The sequence below is a fragment of the Theropithecus gelada genome, chromosome 11 (genome assembly GCF_003255815.1).
Source record: "Theropithecus gelada isolate Dixy chromosome 11, Tgel_1.0, whole genome shotgun sequence".
NCBI lineage: Eukaryota > Metazoa > Chordata > Mammalia > Primates > Cercopithecidae > Theropithecus > Theropithecus gelada.
In genome coordinates, this window is record NC_037679.1 from 80,339,656 (window position 1) to 80,357,954 (window position 18,299).

An 18,299-nucleotide genomic window follows, 5' to 3' on the forward strand; every position below is an offset into this window, starting at 1 on the left:
CTCTACGGGAGGGTCCGTTCTTGCCTCTTCCAGCGTATGGTGGCTCCAGGCCTTTCATAACTTTATGGCGGCATCACTCAAATCTCTGCCTCCATCCTCACAGGACCTTCTCCCCTGTGTCTCTATGTCTTTAATCTCTCCCTTTTTTTTTTTTTTTTGTTTTGTTTTGTTTTGTTTTTTGAGACAGGGTTTCACTCTAGTCTCCTAGACTGAAGTGCAATGGCATAATTTCGGCTCACTGCAACCTCTGCCTCCTGGGCTCAAGCAATTTGATCTCTCCTTTATCTTATAAAGATACTAGTCATTGGATTTCGGGCTTACCCTAAATCCAGGATAATCTCATCTTGAGATGTTTAACTTAATTATATCTATCTGCAAACACTGTATTTCTAAATAAGGTCATATCACAGCCACTAGGGACTAGATACTTGAACATATCTTATTTGGGGGGCTCAACCCATTCCAGTGTGCAAAACACATTCTTCTTCAAGGCCCGATGTTTCCCAGGGCATTGCCCACTGACTACCTGCATCAGAATAATTACTTGGTACCTTTACTGGAAATACAGACTCCTAGAAACATCTCAGAGCTTCTGCAACCACTCTTTGGGGGAGGGGCTTAGGAGTCTGCCTTTGAACACACTCACTCCAAGTGATCCTATTTTTTTTTTTTTGAGACGGAGTCTTGCTCTGTCACCCAGGCTAGAGTGTAGTGGCACGATCTTGGTTCACTGCAAGCTCCGCCTCTCAGGTTCACACCATTCTCCTGCCTCAGCCTCCCCAGTAGCTGGGACTACAGGCGCCTACCACCACACCTGGCTAATTTTTTGTATTTTTAGTAGAGATGGGGTTTCACCATGTTAGCCAGGATGGTCTCGATCTGCTGACCTTGTGATCACCTGCCTCGGCCTCCCAAAGTGCTGGGATTACAGGCGTGAGCCACCGCGCCCGGCCGTCACCTTAAGTGATTCTTGCCTTCAGTTTAACAGCCACCATAACAAGACACTGGAAGCAGAAATTCACACGCTTACTACACAATGTTAACCTTCCCAGGCAAACCAACTCACATAGGGAGATAATGCCAAGCCCAGGGCAGGCAGTGGCGACGCATGGTTGCTTGTGTATTAAAAAACAAATCACTGGCTGGGCACGTTGGCTCAGACCTATAATCCTAACACTTTGGGAGGCTGAGGTGGGTGCATCACTTGAGCTCAGGAGTTCAAGCCAGCCTGGGCAACACAGTGAGACCCTCATCTCTATAACAATTTTTAAAAATTAGTTGGGTGTAATGGTTTGCACCTGTAGTCCCAGCTGCCCGGAGGCTGAGGTGGGAGGATGACTTGAACCCCAGAGGCGGAGGCTGCAGTGAGCTGTGTTTGAGCCACTGCACTCCAGCCTGGGTGACAGAGCCAGATCCTGTCTCAATAAACAAAAACAAACAACAACAAGAACAACAACAAAGATAAATCACTCAATATAGCATCAGGAGAAAAAGCTCTCTTGAAATAGTCACATGCAAAGAAATTAATTCCCTCCAGTCAGAAAGAGGCACTAAAGTGCCTGAGAATATCTGATCGATTTCAATGTCAGGTTTTGAGAGGTTTTTTAAAAACAGTTTCAGATGTTTCTTACTATTTTTTGGCAGAACATCTGCCATCTGCTTTCTTCTCTCCCCTCATCTTGTAACTAGATGGTGAATTAATAACTCAGAAAAAACGTATATCTATATGTAACCTTATCTAAAAGCAATCATCAAAATGTGGTGAGAAGAAGGGGCAGATTTAAAAGTTTTATGAAGCATTTGTTTTAAGCCTCTTTAGTCATTCTTGAAAAACAAAACACACCACTTTTCCTGACCGCAGCACTGGGGAGGGTTGCGTATTACGGGTGACTGATGAGTTGTGCCTGGGGCTTAATTTTTAAAGTTAGCACTGGGTGATGACAGAGAAAGGTCAATGCCACTGAAAGAATAACTTTTTTTTTTTTTTTTTTTTTTTTGAGATGGGGTCTCACTCTGTCACCCAGGGCGGAGTGCAGTGGCGTGATCTTGGCTCACTGCAACCTCTGCCTCCTGGGTTCAAGTGATACTCCTGCCTCAGCTTCCCGAGTAGCTGGGATTACAGATGTCTGCCACCACACCCAGCTAATTTTTGTATTTTTAGTAGAGACAGGGTTTCACCATGTTGGCCAGGCTGGTCTCAAAGTCCTGACCTGAGGTGATCTGCCTACCTTGGCCTCCCAAAGTGCTGGGATTACAGACGTGAGCCATTGCACCTGGCCAAGAAGAATTTATTACATACTATTCCCAAGAGATAGGGCCACACCACACTATGCCAGGCCACACCAGGCCATGCCACACTAGACAGGGCCACAGGAGGAAGTACCAGATTCAGTCAAGAGGCAGAATAAAGGGGAAAGAATGGTCCAGAGCTTTATTGTATTTCCCAATGGAAGGGCAAGGCAGGACTGGGGAAACAGCTTAGGGTGAACTACTTTGAATAATGCCAGTGGGTTCTGAGTTACAGGAATGGTCTCTAAATGTCTGGCCCTCACCCTACCTGTCCCTAAGGAGAAATACTGGAGAGTTAGAAAAGGAAGTGGTTGAGGGATTGGTTGGAGGGTTTGTAATATGATTTTCACACCCTCACAAAAGCTGGATTGCAGGGGAGATGTAAACAACTTCAGCCTTGGGAGGCCAAGATGAAAGGATGGCTTGAAGCCAGGAGTTCAAGGCTGCAACAAGCTATGAGCACAACACTGCACTCCAGCCTGGTTGAAAGAATGAGATCCTGACTCTACAAAACATTTTTGAAAAAATTTTTTTTCTTTTTTCTTTCTTTTTTTTGAAACAGTCTTGTTCTGTCACCCAGGCTGAAGTGCAGTGGTACGATCCTGGCTCACTGCAACCTCCGTCTCCTGGGTTCAAGTGATTCTTGTGCCTCAGCATCCTGAGTAGCTGGGATTACAGGCATGTGCCACCATGCCTGGCTAATTTTTGTATTTTTAGTAGAGATGGGGTTTCACCATGATGTCCAGGCTGGTCTCGAACTCCTGACCTCAAGTGATCCACCCGCCTTGGCCTCCCAAAGTGCTGGGATTACAGATGTAAGCCACCTTGCCCGGTTGAAAATTTTAAAAATAAAAATTAGCCACGTATGGTGGTGCACGCTTGTAGTCCCACCCAGCCACTTGGGAGGCTGAAGTGGGAGTATCACTTGGGCCCAGGAGATGGAGGCTGCAGTGAGCTCTGATCATCTGATCATGCCAGTGCTCTCCAACCTGGGTGACAGAACAAGACCCCACCTCAAAACAAACAAACAAAACAAAAAACACAACTTCAGCCTTTAGTTTGGCCCTGCGATTAATGATTGCCAAATAGACATATACAGAATCTAAGAAAATACAGTTTGCTGAGGTGTGCCTGTCCCCAGTCCAGTAATTAGTATCTAAGATTTACCACCATCCACTCCCGCTTTGTTCTAGATGCCAAACCTCTTCTTCCCCCTTAAGGAATAGTCATATTGCTTGAAGTTATTTTTTTTTTTAATTTATCTGCTTGTTGTTAATCCTGTATTGTTTTAAGATGTGCATTTTAATCTTAAGCGACAAGCTGATTTTCCGTCACTCTGAGATGATGCAAGTACAGGCGGTGACACGGGGAGGGGGATGCTCTTTGGTTCCAGGTGGTTGGAGAGAGTCACCCAGGGCTTTGGATTGTGTTCCTTCCCCTGCCACCTGTCACAGAGCCAGGGGACAGACCAGGAGGACTAGATGGGCCACTGTTTTGGCTTTTCCTTCCATAAAATACCAGCATTTTTTGCCAGATGCAGTGGCTTATGCCTGTAACCCCAGCACTTTGGGAACCTGAGGCAGGCAAATCACTTGAGCTCAGGGGTTCAAGACCAGCCTGGGCAACACGGCAAAAGCCCATCTCTACAAAAAATACAAAAAATTAGCCGAGCATGGTGCTGCATGCCTGTAGTCCCACCTGCCTGGGAGACTGAGGTGGGAGAATCTCCTGAGCCTAAGAAGTCAAGGCTGCAGTGAGCGGTAATCCCGGTGCTGCACTCCAGCCTGGGCAACAGAGTGAGACCCTGTCTCAAAAAAAACCCCCAAAGCCCAACACCTTCAAAGAGATCTTATAAATACAGATCCTTTTCTTCCTACAGATATGCCAAGTACTACAAGGAAAACAGTGTTGAGAAACGGACTCTGATAAAAGTCTTTGGGATCCGTTTTGACATCCTGGTTTTTGGCACCGTGAGTCTCCTTTCCCAGCTCCGGGTACCGGCATCCTATGACTGTGTCCTAATTACTGCTGTGGGGCCTCCATGGAGGAAAGGGTTTTGGTCACAGCCATTAGCTAGCACTGGGCATTTCGCACATGGCATAAAAGAGGAAGAAGATGTCCTCGGGGTGCTGTCCCTGAATGAGTCATCTGACGAGTGCAGGAGTGGGCCTGGAAAGCAATTCTAACATTCGGCTTTAAAAATACTCTGACACTTAACAAGAGGGAGAAAGAAATCTCCTGTAAAATAATTTGTAAGGAACAGAATCCAATTCAAATTGGCTTAAGGGGAAAAAAAAAAAATGTTTTCAGTGGGCTTTTTTGGGTTCACATAACTGAAAAAATTCCAGGGGTTATTTTTAAGCTACAAGCATGGTTGGATCAATCCAGGTGTTAAAACAACAACATCATCATCAAGAACTTGCCACCCTCTGTGTCTTTTTTTTTTTTTTTTTTTTTTTTTTTTTTTTTTTTTTTTTTTTTTTGAGACGGAGTCTCGCGCTGTCGCCCAGGCTGGAGTGCAGTGGCGCGATCTCGGCTCACTGCAAGCTCCGCCTCCCGGGTTCACGCCATTCTCCTGCCTCAGCCTCCTGAGTAGCTGGGACTACAGGCGCCCACCACCGCGCCCGGCTAATTTTTTGTATTTTTAGTAGAGACGGGGTTTCACTGTGGTCTCGATCTTCTGACCTTGTGATCCGCCCGCCTCGGCCTCCCAAAGTGCTGGGATTACAGGCGTGAGCCACCGCGCCCGGCCACCCTCTGTGTCTTATATACGTCCTGCTCGGTCTTGGCATCATCCCCAGACCAGCCATCTCTCTATGAAGGTATCAAGCAGCACCTTCGATCTGACCGGTTTAGCAACCTCAGTGAAAAGAAAATGCCTCTTTGCCAGAAGGTTCAGCAAAGGTCTCAGACAAATGTCATCGGCTCTGATTGGCCCACTATGGATGACATGCCCACCCCTGAACTAATCACTGTGACCAGGGTCATGCCATACTCCCAATGGTTGGTCTCAAACCAACCCTAACCCAGCTCAGGGGCCAGCGGAGAGGCCAACACCCCAGCCCCTTCAACACACACACACGCACACACACACACACACACACACACACTACATGGACTGAAAAGAAAATTGGAGTGTTGCCCTCTGAAGACAGAAGGAAAAGATGCCAGGTATGCAAAAATCAACATATCCCACGACATGGTGTCCAAGAGCATGTTATCTATGTAAGATGGTGATAAGCAGGACGAGAAGCAATGACATATAGCTGAAAGAATGCAAAGACCACCGGGAATAAAAACCACGAGGCTGGGCCGGGCACAGTGGCTCACGCCTGTAATCCAAGCTCTTTGGAAGGCTGAGGCAGGTGGATCACGAGGTCAGGAGTTCAAGACCAGCCTGGCCAACATGGTGAAACCCTGTCTACTAAAAATGCAAAAAATTAGGTGGGTGTGGTAGTGGGTGCCTGTCATCCCAGCTACTTGGGAGGCTGAGGCAGGAGAATCACTTGAACCCAGGAGGTGGAGCTTGCAGTGAGCTGAGATCACGCCACTGCACTCCAGCCAGGGCAATAGTGCAAGACTCTGTCTCAAAAAAAAAAAAAAAAAATCACGAGGCCACCCAGACATTCCTTCCCTCTGTTTCTCAAGTAATGTCAAACCTTTTGGAGAAGAAGCTTGTCTGAAATCCTCACCTTGTATGAAGAAATGATAGCCCTTCGGTGGGTCTCTCTTTAACGTGTGGGCCCCAGTGCTTGTTCATGTAAAACCTTTATGGGTCTAAGCACACCCTGCACGGCTGAAGCAGGATGCCTGAGAGTCAGTTTCAGTCTGCGTAGTCTCTGCCTCTGCCAGCACTTGAATGCGTCTATCCAAGTCACAGTAGGAGGCTCCGCTCCCTGATAGAACCAAGCATTGCACGCTGAAGCAAAAGAGCGCTGCTCTGAATTTCACCTGAGTAAACTCTCCCACTCTGTTTTTAGGGAGGAAAATTTGACATTATCCAGCTGGTTGTGTACATCGGCTCAACCCTCTCCTACTTCGGTCTGGTAAGAGATTCTCTTTTCCGCGCATTAGGAAAATGGTTTAGAGAAGGAAGTTACTAACGTGGCGCTTGTCTGCGTTTTCCACAGGCCACTGTGTTCATTGACTTCCTCATCAACACTTACTCCAGTAACTACTGTCGCTCCCATGTTTATCCCTGGTGCAAGTGCTGTCAGCCCTGTGTGGTCAACGAATACTACTACAGGAAGAAGTGCGAGTCCATTGTGGAGCCAAAGCCGGTGAGGCCCCTGTGTTCACAGGACACCAAGACACGGAGAGATTCCGTGAAATCACTGAGCAATGAACGAAAGTTAGGCCCAAATCACAGGCTTCATCCTGTAGTGGATACATCTCTGGGCTCTACCCCGATCAACCAACTCTCAGATAAATTCTTGGGTCTTAGAGAAGAATAGAAACAAAAAATGGAGGGGCAAGATAGAGGGAAGGCAATTTTTTACATCCAGGACTTGCCAATTTTGTCATTTATTTATTTATTTATTTTCAGATGGAGTCTTGCTCTATCACCCAGGCTGGAGTGCCTCCCAGGTTTAAGTGATTCTCCTGCCTCAACCTCCCAAGTAGCTGGGACCACAAGTACACACCACCACACCCAGCTACTTTTTATATTTTTAGTAGAGACAGTGTTTAGCTATGTTGGCCAGGCTGGTCTCAAACTCCTGACTTCAAATGATCCACCCACTCTGCCAGCCACAGTGCTGAGATTACAAGTGTAAGCCACTGAGCCCAGTCTGTTTTGTCATTTATTAAATTGGTATAGCCAAAAAAAAAGAGAAAAGAATAACGACTTTAGAGAACAATTTGGCAGTGACTAATGTTTAAATGGGACATACTTTACAGCCTGGCATTTTCAGTTCTCCATACCTGCCCTAGAAAAATACTCACATGAGTACCCAAGCAATACACGAGTGCAAGATGTACAAAGCAGGATTGTTTATTAAATTATCAATCATATATGATTATTAACAGTGAAGAAATAGCATCTAACCAAATATCCAACAGGTGAATGGTGAAAGAAACTATGGTAAATTCATAGAAAGGAATACCAGGCACCAGTTAAAAAAAATGAGATAGATAATAATAATGGCAAACACTTACACAGCACTTCTAAATGCTTTATACATTAACTCACTGAATCTTCACAACAACCTGATGTAGACAGATGCTACTATTATCTCTTTCTGTGGATGAGGAAATTGAGCTACAGGAAGGTTAAATAATTGGCCCAAGGCTGGGCACAGTGGCTCATGCTTGTAATCCCAACACTTTGGGAGGCTGAGGCAGGCAGATCACTTGAGGTCAAGAGTTTGAGACCAGCCTCGCCAACATGGTGAAACCCCATCTCTACTAAAAATACAAAAATTAGCCAGGCATGGTGGTGCACACCTGAAGTCTCAGCTGCTTGGGAGGCTGAGGCAGGAGAATTGCTTGAACCTAGTTGGCAGAGGTTGCAGTGAGCCAAGATTATACCATTGCACTCCAGCCTGGGTGACAGAGGGAAACTCTGTCTCAAAAAAAAAAAAAAAAAAAAAAAAAATTATAGGGCTTGACAAGAGCAGATCTCCAAGACATTTGTTAAAAGAAAAAAAAAATCACTTGGCCTCGGGAAGGGGAACATCACATGCCGGGGCCTATCATGGGGAGGGGGGAGGGGGGAGGGATTGCACTGGGAGTTACACCTGATGTAAATGACGAGTTGATGGGTGCTGACGAGTTGATGGGTGCAGCACAGCAACATGGCACAAGTATACATATGTAACAAACCTGCACGTTATGCACATGTACCCTAGAACTTAAAGTATAATAATAATAATAAATAAATTTTAAAAAAAAAGAAAAAAAAAGCAAACTGTAGAGCAATATATATTATATGATATATAGGATTAAAAAACCACTAGACACAGAAGCTAATCTATATATTTTCTGCATGTATATTCTATATATACAGAAGTGTACACACACACACATATACATATGTGTGGTTGTATATATGTACACAAAATTGTACCAGTGGCTGCTTCTGGAAAGGAGCTTAGGTGGAGGAGTAGTCAAAGAGATTTCAGCGTCATCTGTATTGTTTTGATTTGATTAATCCATTGGACTTTATTAAGCAGGTCCTCTGCATTCAACTCCATGATTTTCCCCAAAGAGAAATCTCTGGTACCTAAAAACAAAGGTGATTCGCTGGACGCAGTGGCTCACGCCTGTAATCCCAGCACTTTGGGAGGCCGAGGTGAGCGGATCACCTGAGGTCAAGAGTTCAAAACCAGCCTGGCCAACATGGAGAAACCCCGTTTCTACTAAAAATACAAAAAAGTAGTGGGGTGTGGTGGTGCATGCCTGTAATCCCAGCTTCTCCAGAGGCTGAGGCAGGAGAATCACTTGAACCCAGGAGGTGGAGGTTGCAGTGAGTTAGGATCGCGCCATTGCACTCCAGCCTGGGCAACAAGAGCCAGCAACATGATTGTCCTGTTCCAGTAGCTGAATGCACAATTCACTGTCCATTGTATATGCATTCACAATTTGAAATAAAAGTTCATCTTTACAGCTAAAACTAATCACTACTTAATGGCCCAAGATGAGATGAAATTTAACAAACATATAAATAATTTAAGTTGCAATAGTACAACTTTCTGGAGATACTGAATCTAGAGTTACTGAAATTGAGATAATACCACAAAGAAATTGTACGCAGCAATTGGGGGAATCCAATGTAAAAACATTAAGCAGTAAGCTGTGGCTATGTTGAATTTACAAATTAAGATGCATGGGGTTCTGCCCAGCGCGGTGGCTCATGCCTGTAATTCCAGCACTTTGGGAGGCCAAAGTGGGGGGGATCACCTGAGGTCGGGAGTTCAAGACCAGCCTGCCCAACATGGAGAAACCCCATCTCTACTAAAAATACAAAATTAACTGGGCGTGGAGGTGCATGCCTGTAATCCCAGCTACTCAGGAGGCTGAGGCAGCATAATCACTTGAACCTGGGAGGCGGAGGTTGCAGTGAGCCAAGATCGCACCACTGCACTCCAGCCTGGGCAACAAGAGCAAACTCTGTCTCAAAAAAAGAAAAAAAAAAGCATGGGGTTCCATTTCTGATTTACTTTTAGACTCAGAAATCATTTATTCTTGGTCAATGAGAGTTTTGAACCAGTTTGTTCAATAGTCTATCATTTGGCAAATAGGAATTACAATCACCTTTAGATAGGCAATTCTTGATAATTCTGTACAAAAATGGATAAACTTTTAAACCGTCTTTTCCTAGACATTAAAGTATGTGTCCTTTGTGGATGAATCCCACATTAGGATGGTGAACCAGAAGCTACTAGGGAGAAGTCTGCAACATGTCAAGGGCCAAGAAGTCCCAGTAAGTTAAACCATTTTGTCTTTATTTTTTAAAGAAAATTTACTATTAAATATAAACCCATCTAGAAACTTGTACAAATCAAAACTGATGGATTTGAACAAAGTAAACATACTCATGTAACCGGCACTCAGATTAAACAACTGAAAATTACTAGCAGGAGTCCCTTTTATGCCCTGCTCCAATCACTACCCTTTCTGTTTTTTTTAATTTTTAAAATTTGGCTGGGCATGGTGGCTCACACCTGCAATCCCAGCACTTTGGGAGGCCAAGGCAGGTGGATCACTTGAGGTCAGGAGTTCAAGACCAACCTGGCCAACATGGTGAAACCCTGTCTCTACTAAAAATACAAAAATCAGCCAGGTGGTGTTGTGGCGTACATGTAATCTCAGCTACTCAGGAGGCTGAGGCAGGAGAATCGCTTGAACCCAGGAGGTGGAGGTTGCAGTGAGCCGAGATTGTGCCACTGCACTCCAGCCTGGGTGACAGAGCAAGACTCCATCTCAAAAAAAAAAGAGAAAAAAATGTATATTTTTAAATTACAAGTGAGGTGTCACTACGTTGCCCAGGATGGTCTCAAGCAATCCTCCCGCCTCGGCTCTACCAAGTCCACCCAACTGCCCTCTCTTAAAAGTAGTCATTATCCTGTATTCAAAGATTAATTTTACTTTCTGCTAGAATTTTCTAAAAGTTGAATCATGTAGTGTGTAAGTGGTACATACTCGGTTGAGTGTCTGGCTTCCTTTACTTAACATTATTTTTGCGAGAGTCGTTCATGACGCTGTGTATAGTTCATTCCCATTGTATAATTCCGTTTTATAAGCATCCAACTTACTCAGCCATCCTACTGTTGATGGACATTTGGGTAGTGTCCAGTTTGGGGCTAATGCAAATAATGCTGCTATGCTCAACATACGGTACTCTACTGGGCAGTTACCTAAGAGTGGAATTGCTGAGTCATAAGGCAGACATATATTCAGTTTTAGGGGATACTAACAAACAGTGCTACAAAATGGTTGTTCTTATTCGCACTCTCCCCAACAGTTCTGGCTGCTGGGCATCTTCAATTTCCTAGGGCTGAATTACCATACACTAAGCGGCTTAAAGAACAGAAATGGCTGGTGGCTCACGCCTGTAATCCCAGCACTTTGGGAGGCTGAGGTGGGCAGATCACCTGAGGTCGGGAGTTTGAGACCAGCCTGACCAACATGGAGAAACCCCATCTCTACTAAAAATACCAAAATTAGCCAGGCATGGTAGCACATGCCTGTAATCCCAGCTGCTCGGGAGGCTGAGGCAGGAAAATTGCTTGAACCTGGGAGGCAGATGTTGTGGTGAGCTGAGATCGCACCATTGCACTCCAGCCTAGGCAACAAGAGTATTTATTCTATATACTGTTTTCTATTTTTAACATTTTTTATTTTTATTTTTACTTTTTAAACATTTTTGTTAAAAACCAAGTCACGGCTGGGTGTGGTGGCTCACGCTTGTAATCCCAGCACTTTGGGAGGCTGAGGTGGGTGGATCACTCGAGGTCAGGAGTTCAACACCAGCCTGGCCAATGTGGTGAAACTCTGTCTCTACTAAAACTATAAAAATTAGCTGGGTGTGGTGGTGCACACCTGTAGTCCCAGCTACTCAGGAGGCTGAGGCAGAGGAATCGCTTGAACCCGGGAGGTGGAGGTTGCACTGAGCCAAGATCATGCCACTGCACTCCAGCCTGGGAGACAGAGCAAGACTCTGTCTCAAAAAAAAAAAAAAAAAAAAAAAAAAAAAAAAATTTCCGATAGTGCTAAGTCCTGGGAAGAATGTGGAATACCACAGTGTGATAAGGGAATCACGTGGGAGAAAAGCTGCTAGATAGGGTAGTCAGGACAGGAGGTGACATCTCAACAGAGGCCTAGCTTTTCTGAATTTCATTTTCCAAAATCTGTAAAATAGGCCGGGTGCAGTGGCTCATGCCTGTAATCCCAGCACTTTGGGAGGCTGAGGAGGGCAAATCACCTGAGGTCAGGAGTTCCAAACCAGCCTGGCCAATATGTTGAAATACCATTTCTACTAGAAATACAAAAGAATTAGCTGGACATGGTGGCGTACACCTGTAATCCAAGCTACTTAAGAGGCTAAGGCATGAAAATTGCCTGAACCTGGGAGGTGGAGGTTAGAGTGAGCTGAGAGGTCACATGACTGTGCTCCAGCCTAAGCGAGTGAGACCCTCTTTCAAAAAAAAAAAAAAATCTGTAAAATAGAGACAAGGATACATTACCTCACAAGCATCTTCAAAGGCTTGAATGCGGCAATGCTTACAGAACACATGCATGGTCCTGATTTCTACACCTAATAAATGACGGCTACTATAACTCATGTAATATTAAATGTAACTTTATAAGTTAATAAAATTAAAGAACCTAGAACCTGAGGGCTTGTCATTGCTAATAGGTTTGGAAACTTGCTTTTTCAGAGACCTGCGATGGACTTCACAGATTTGTCCAAGCTGCCCCTGGCCCTCCATGACCCACCCCCAATTCCTGGACAACCAGGGGAGATGCAGCCGCTTAGAGAGGAGGCGACTCCTAGATCCAGGGACAGCCCCGTCTGGTGCCAGTGTGGAAGCTGCCTTCCGTCCCAACTCCCCAAGAGCCACAGGTGCCTGGAGGAGCTGTGCTGCCGGAAAAAGCCAGGGGCCTGCATCACCACCTCAGAGCTGTTCAGGAAGCTGGTCCTGTCCAGACACGTCCTGCAGTTCCTCCTGCTCTACCAGGAGCCCTTGCTGGCGCTGGATGTGGATTCCACCAACAGCCGGCTACGGCACTGTGCCTACAGGTGCTACGCCACCTGGCGCTTCGGCTCCCAGGACATGGCTGACTTTGCCATCCTGCCCAGCTGCTGCCGCTGGAGGATCCGAAAAGAGTTTCCCAAGAGTGAAGGGCAGTACAGTGGCTTCAAGAGTCCTTACTGAAGCCAGGCACCATGGCTCACGTCTGTAATCCCAGCCCTTTGGAGGCCGAGGCAGGCAGATCACCCGAGGTTGGGAGTTGGAGACCAGCCTGGCTAACAAGGCAAAATCCCGTTTGTACTAAAAATACAAAAATCAGCCAGACATAGTGGTGTGCACCTGTAATCCCAGCTACTCGGGAGGCTGAGGCACGAGAATCACTTGAACCTGGGAGGCGGAGGTTGTAGTGAGCCGAGATTGTGCCACTGCACTCCAGCCTGGGAGGCACAGCAAACTGTCTCAAAAAAAAAAAAAAAAAAAAAAAAGAGTCCTTACCGATAGCATGGGCTGCAGTAGCCATATTAACATGACCTTTACTAGCAACTTGAACTTCACTTGCAAAGCTCTGTGGCCCCAGTTTTAGCCAAAGGGAAATGTGCTTTCATCTTCTATAGCTCTCTGTGTCTGACAGCAAAGTGACCTGGTTAAACAAACCAGAATCCTTCTGCATAGACTGAGAGCAAACAGATTGAGATGTCAGTTTCAACTCTGTCCCTAGGAAGTTGTGTGACCCTAGGCCTCTCACCTCTGTGCCTCTGTCTCCTCGTTGCCCAACTACTATCTCAGAGATATTGTGAGGACAGATTGAGACAGACATTGCACATTAACTGTCTTGTTAATGTGTAAAGATCTACGTGAATGCAAAACATTTCATTATGAGGTCAGACTAGGATAATGTCCAACTAAAAACAAACCCTTTTCGTCCTGGTTGGAGAATGTAGAGGATTAAAGGTGGCCACAGATTCTTTGACACTCAAGTCCCCCAAGACTTAAGGGTTTATCTCCTCCCCTTGAGTATGGGTGGCTCTGATTGTTTTATCCAAAAGTGGAAGTGACATTGTGTCAGTTTCAGATCCTGGTCTTAAGAAGCTGACAGCTTCTACTTCCTGTCCCTTGGAACTCTTGCTATCCGGGAAGCCAGACTCCATTTAAAAGTCTGCCTATCCTGGCCAGACGTGGTGGCTTACATCTGTAATCCCAGCACTTCGGGAGACCAAGGCAGGCAGATCACTTAAAGTCAGGAGTCCGAGACCAGACTCGCCAACATGGTGAAACCATATCTCTAATAGAAATACAAAAATTATCTGGGCATGGTGGCGGGCACCTGTAGTCCTAGCTATCAGGAGGCTGAGACAGGAGAAACACTTGAACCTGGGAGGTGGAGTTGTATTGAGCTGAAATCGTGCCACTGCACTCCAGGTTGGGTGACAGAGTGAGACTCCATCTCAAAAAAAAAAAAGTCTGGGCCGGGCGCGGTGGCTCAAGCTTGTAATCCCAGCACTTTGGGAGGCCGAGATGGGCGGATCACGAGGTCAGGAGATCGAGACCATCCTGGCTAACACGGTGAAACCCCATCTCTACTAAGAAATACAAAAAATAGCCGGGCGAGGTGGCAGCGCCTGTAGTCCCAGCTACTCGGGAGGCTGAGGCCGGAGAATGGCGTGAACCCGGGAGGCGGAGCTTGCAGTGAGCTGAGATCCGGCCACTGCACTCCAGCCTGGGCTACAGAGCGAGACTCCGTCTCAAAAAAAAAAAAAAGAAAAAAAAAAAAAAAGTCTGCCTATCCTGAGACCACCCTGCTGTGAGGAAGCCCAAGCAGCCATGTGGACAGTGCCTGACCAGCCCCAGCTTTCAAGCCATCGAAGCCCAGTCACCAAACATGAGAGAGAAGAAGCCTTCAGGTGATTCTACTAACATATGACTGATGCCACATGATACATCCCAAATGAGAACTGCCCCATAAATCCAGAAAACCAAATTGTTATCTTAAGTCACTAAGTTTTGGGCTTGTCTGTTCCACAGCAACAGATAACTGGAACAGAGAGCAAGCCTGACGAATGGGCACACAGACTCAGCCCATACCTTCCCTGGTTCTAATGTTCTTAGGGAGCCCAGACTAACCCTGGAACTCTCAGGAACTTAGGTTTCCACTGGACAGTTCTAGAAGGGCTATGGACCAAATCAGGTAACTCACCAGACCAGCCTTGGAATCTATCAAATCTAACTGCTGAGCTACACAATGCATTCCAATCCTCATCACAATTCTATGACTGAAGGCTGGATGCAGTGGCTCAAGCCTGTAATCCCAGCACTTTGGTAGGCCGAGGCGGGTGGATCACCTGAAGTCAGGAGTTCGAGACCAGCCTGGCCAACATGGTGAAACCCTGTCTCTACTAAGAATACAAAAATTAGATGGGCGTGGTGGTGGGCGCCTGTAATCCCAGCTACTTGGGAGGCTGAGTCAGGAGAATCTCTTGAACCTGGAAGGTGGAGGTTGCAATGAACCAAGATAGTGCCACTGCGCTCCAGCCTGGACGACAGAGCAAGACTCTGTCTCGAAAACAAAAAACAAAACAAAACAAAACAATTCCATGACTGAAAGTGACTAAAAAGCTGCCTTTATGCCATTAACACCCTGCACTTTGCAGCCAATCAGAACTGACGCAGTCTGGGTGCTAGCTACTTCAACCCACACCTTTACCATTTCCACACATCAACTGCCGAGAATATGAAAATGCAGTGACAGGTTTTAGGATCCTGCTTCAGATTTTCCTTTTCCTGGTTTGGTCACTAGAGTTGGCTATTTATCTGTTTCTAAACAACTGCCATTTTATCGAATAGTTTAGAGACCACTATTAAATATTGTGACTGATCAAAGATCTGTGAATTTTTTTATACATATTCTAAGAGTTACCATTTTGATACCTTTTAAAAACCAGCAGCTTTCTACTATATTCATGTAAGACAGCATGAATAAAAATGTTTTTTGATACAGGGTTTTATCTGGCTTTAAACTCAGGAACCAAGTTAATTATGCCAGATTGAACTTTGATTTTTACTACCTTTTCAAAGACATTTTAAAAAGTGGATAATTATACCTACATAATATGCATAATATTTCTTTGGAGCTGACATTTCTTTACTCCACGAATTCTATGTTACTGTTACATCTTTCCGTTCTGATGGCCTCTGGGCCTTTGTACCTTTGTCTTTGGTGCCTTATTCCTAGTATGTTTCTATCACCTTAATGAGGCCGCAGACGGAGTCAGAATGTGAAATTACAAATAATCACTGGATCCATCTACTGTTTTCCATCACCTTCCCCACTGATGCTCTGGGTAAGACAGTGATGTGTCACTTCAACTGTGTGTAATATGTCAGACACGTCCTACAATAACAGGCGTCATATTTGTATTCTTATTTTTAGTTTACTGTAGAAAATAATGGCATCACCAAAGGTAATGAGAGTTTTTGTAGGATCTGTTTTCTTATACTTAAAGACAGTCTTCTGTTATGGTAATTGCCAGTATTCATGGCTTCCTCTCTGCGTCAGAAGAGAAGGGATCTGCTTTCTCTTGGCTGATTTCACATAGTATTGGTAATAGACTTGCATTTCTCTTTCTAAAGGGGAATAACTTTTTAAACCCTTCCTGATTTTAGCCTGGCAATGTAAGTGTCCTTAATGTGACTGTTTTGATAATTAAAAAAAAAAAATGTATAATTTGTTTATTTAAATCTTTCCTTTCTTTTCAGAAGGTCCCCAAATCACAGTTAACTCATTCATGGACGCATTCATTCAACAACTATTCAATGAGGCACTCTCTAGAGACTAAGGATAAATAAGGTTGCCAGTCTCATGGAGATATGAGGAGACGGAAATTAATCAAATAATTCAAGCAAATGGAATCTTGCAACTTGTGCTGAGTATCATGGTGAAGAGGCAAATGATGGCATGAGAGCTTATAGTAGGGGAATTTGGCCTATTTGGGAAGATCAGCCTACCTGAGGAAGGAATGTTTTAGCTAAAATCTGAAGGATGAGTACTACTTAACTAGTGAGTGGGGGAGGAAAGAGCATTCTAGCAGAGAGAACAGTATGTGCAAAGGTCCTGAGGCAGGAAAAGCAGAGCAGGTTTTTAGAACTTAAAGGAGACCTATATGACTGTGCCATAAACAGTACAGGGAAGTAAAGCATGAGTCACAGTTGGACAAGCAGGCAGGGGCTAGGAGCCTGTGGGCCATGGTAGAGTTTGTCTTTATCCTAAGACTTAAGCCAGGTAAGGGTTCTAATCAGGAGCCTGTTAAGATCACATTTAATTTTTATTTTTATTTATTTATTTTAATTTTATTTTATTTTATTTTTTTTGAGATGGAGTCTTGCTCTGTTGCCCAGGCTGGAGTGCAGTGGCTCAACCTTAGCTCACTGCAACCTCTGCCTCCTGGGTTCAAGTGATTCTCCTGCCTCAGCCTCTTGAGTGTCTGGGATTACAGGCGCCTGCCACCACGCCCAGCTAATTTTTGTATTTTTAATAGAGATGGGGTTTCACCATGTTGGCCAGGCTGGTCTCGAATGCCTGACCTCGAGTGATCTGCTGGCCTCAGCCTCCCACAATGCTGGGATTACAAGCATGAGCCACCATACCCAGCCTTATTTTTTATTCTATTCTATTCTGTTGTATTCTATTCTATTTTGAGATGGAGTTTCACTCTTGTTTCCCAGGCTGGAGTGCAATGGCACTATCTCAGCTCACTGCAACCTCTACTTCCTGGGTTCAATCAATTCTCCTGCCTCAGCCTCCTGAGTAGCCAGGATTATAGGCACCTGCCATCATGCCCGGCTAATTTTTATATTTTTAGTAGAGACGGAGTTTCTCCATGTTGGCCAGGCTGGTCCTGAATGCCTGACCTTAAGTGATCCACTGGCCTTGGCCTCCCAAAGTGCTGGGATTACAGGCGTGAGCCACCGTGCCCAGCCACCATATTAATGTTTAAAAGATCACTGTGATCGCTGTGTGGAAAATGAGCTGGGAGTGGTGGTGGATATAGTTTTTGTTTCAGTCTTTCGCTACTCCATGAAACATTTGCCCCACATATGCAGCCACATCGAATGTTTTTCTTTTCTCCCCTCCTCTTCCTCTTGGGAAGTCACCAAAAAAAAAAAAGAAAGGAAAAAAAAATCAGCAGCAAGAGAAAAGGAGGAAAAGCTGTGGTGTGCCTTGAATTTTGGAATGGCTCCTGTCCCAGGCTGGCAGGGATGAGTCTGCATGTTGAGCTACAGATCACAGGAAGGAGTGCACCAAATCAGGAGACGAAGGGCAGTCAGCAGGACCCACTGGCTACCCACCCTGTGGTGTAAGGCCTAAAATCAAGCTCTAATATGAAGTGCTGCCTTGACATCAGTGAAATCAGGAGTGCCTGGAATAGCCTCACCCCAAGTTTCTCTCCCAGTCCTCCCTTGGCAAAGGGTGCCCAGTGAAACAGCCTTCCTTATCAAACAGATCAGATGCAGTTCCTGCTAATCCCTAAGCGGCAGGTGTGAGTCTCTGTCCAACCCCTGGAATTGTCCAAATGAGCCAGTCACATCCTCCAGGGAACCAGGGCCTCCTCACCCTCTTGGTGCTACAACGCTTGCCCCCCACTGGCCCTGGCTGTTCACTCTGTTTCTGTGTGGCCCTGCACGGCATGTGGGGTCTTCCTCCCTGAGCTGTGTGACCAAAAACTGCTGCCAATCTCATCTGCCCAGTGTTGGGTGTCATGTGTTCAGCCACCCCCATTACCCTGGGGTGGGAACTGGGAATCCCTCCCTCACCACTGA

General features: G+C 45.4%; 1 protein-coding gene across 2 annotated transcripts in view; it reads left to right on the forward strand.

Moving 5' to 3' along the window:
- The window catches only part of P2RX7 (purinergic receptor P2X 7), a 50,011-nt gene extending 36,077 nt beyond the window's left edge, over window positions 1-13,934 (forward strand). The window contains exons 9-13 of one of the 2 annotated variants that reach the window (XM_025403442.1): window positions 4,169-4,259; window positions 6,270-6,335; window positions 6,420-6,569; window positions 9,611-9,712; window positions 12,171-12,944. In XM_025403442.1, coding sequence (XP_025259227.1) covers window positions 4,169-4,259; window positions 6,270-6,335; window positions 6,420-6,569; window positions 9,611-9,712; window positions 12,171-12,668 — 907 coding nt within the window. In that variant the 3' untranslated portion in view covers window positions 12,669-12,944. Of the gene's footprint in view, window positions 1-4,168; window positions 4,260-6,269; window positions 6,336-6,419; window positions 6,570-9,610; window positions 9,713-12,170 lie in introns of both variants that reach the window. The other variant, XM_025403443.1, reaches the window with a different exon arrangement.
- Window positions 13,935-18,299: the final 4,365 nt, after the last annotated feature.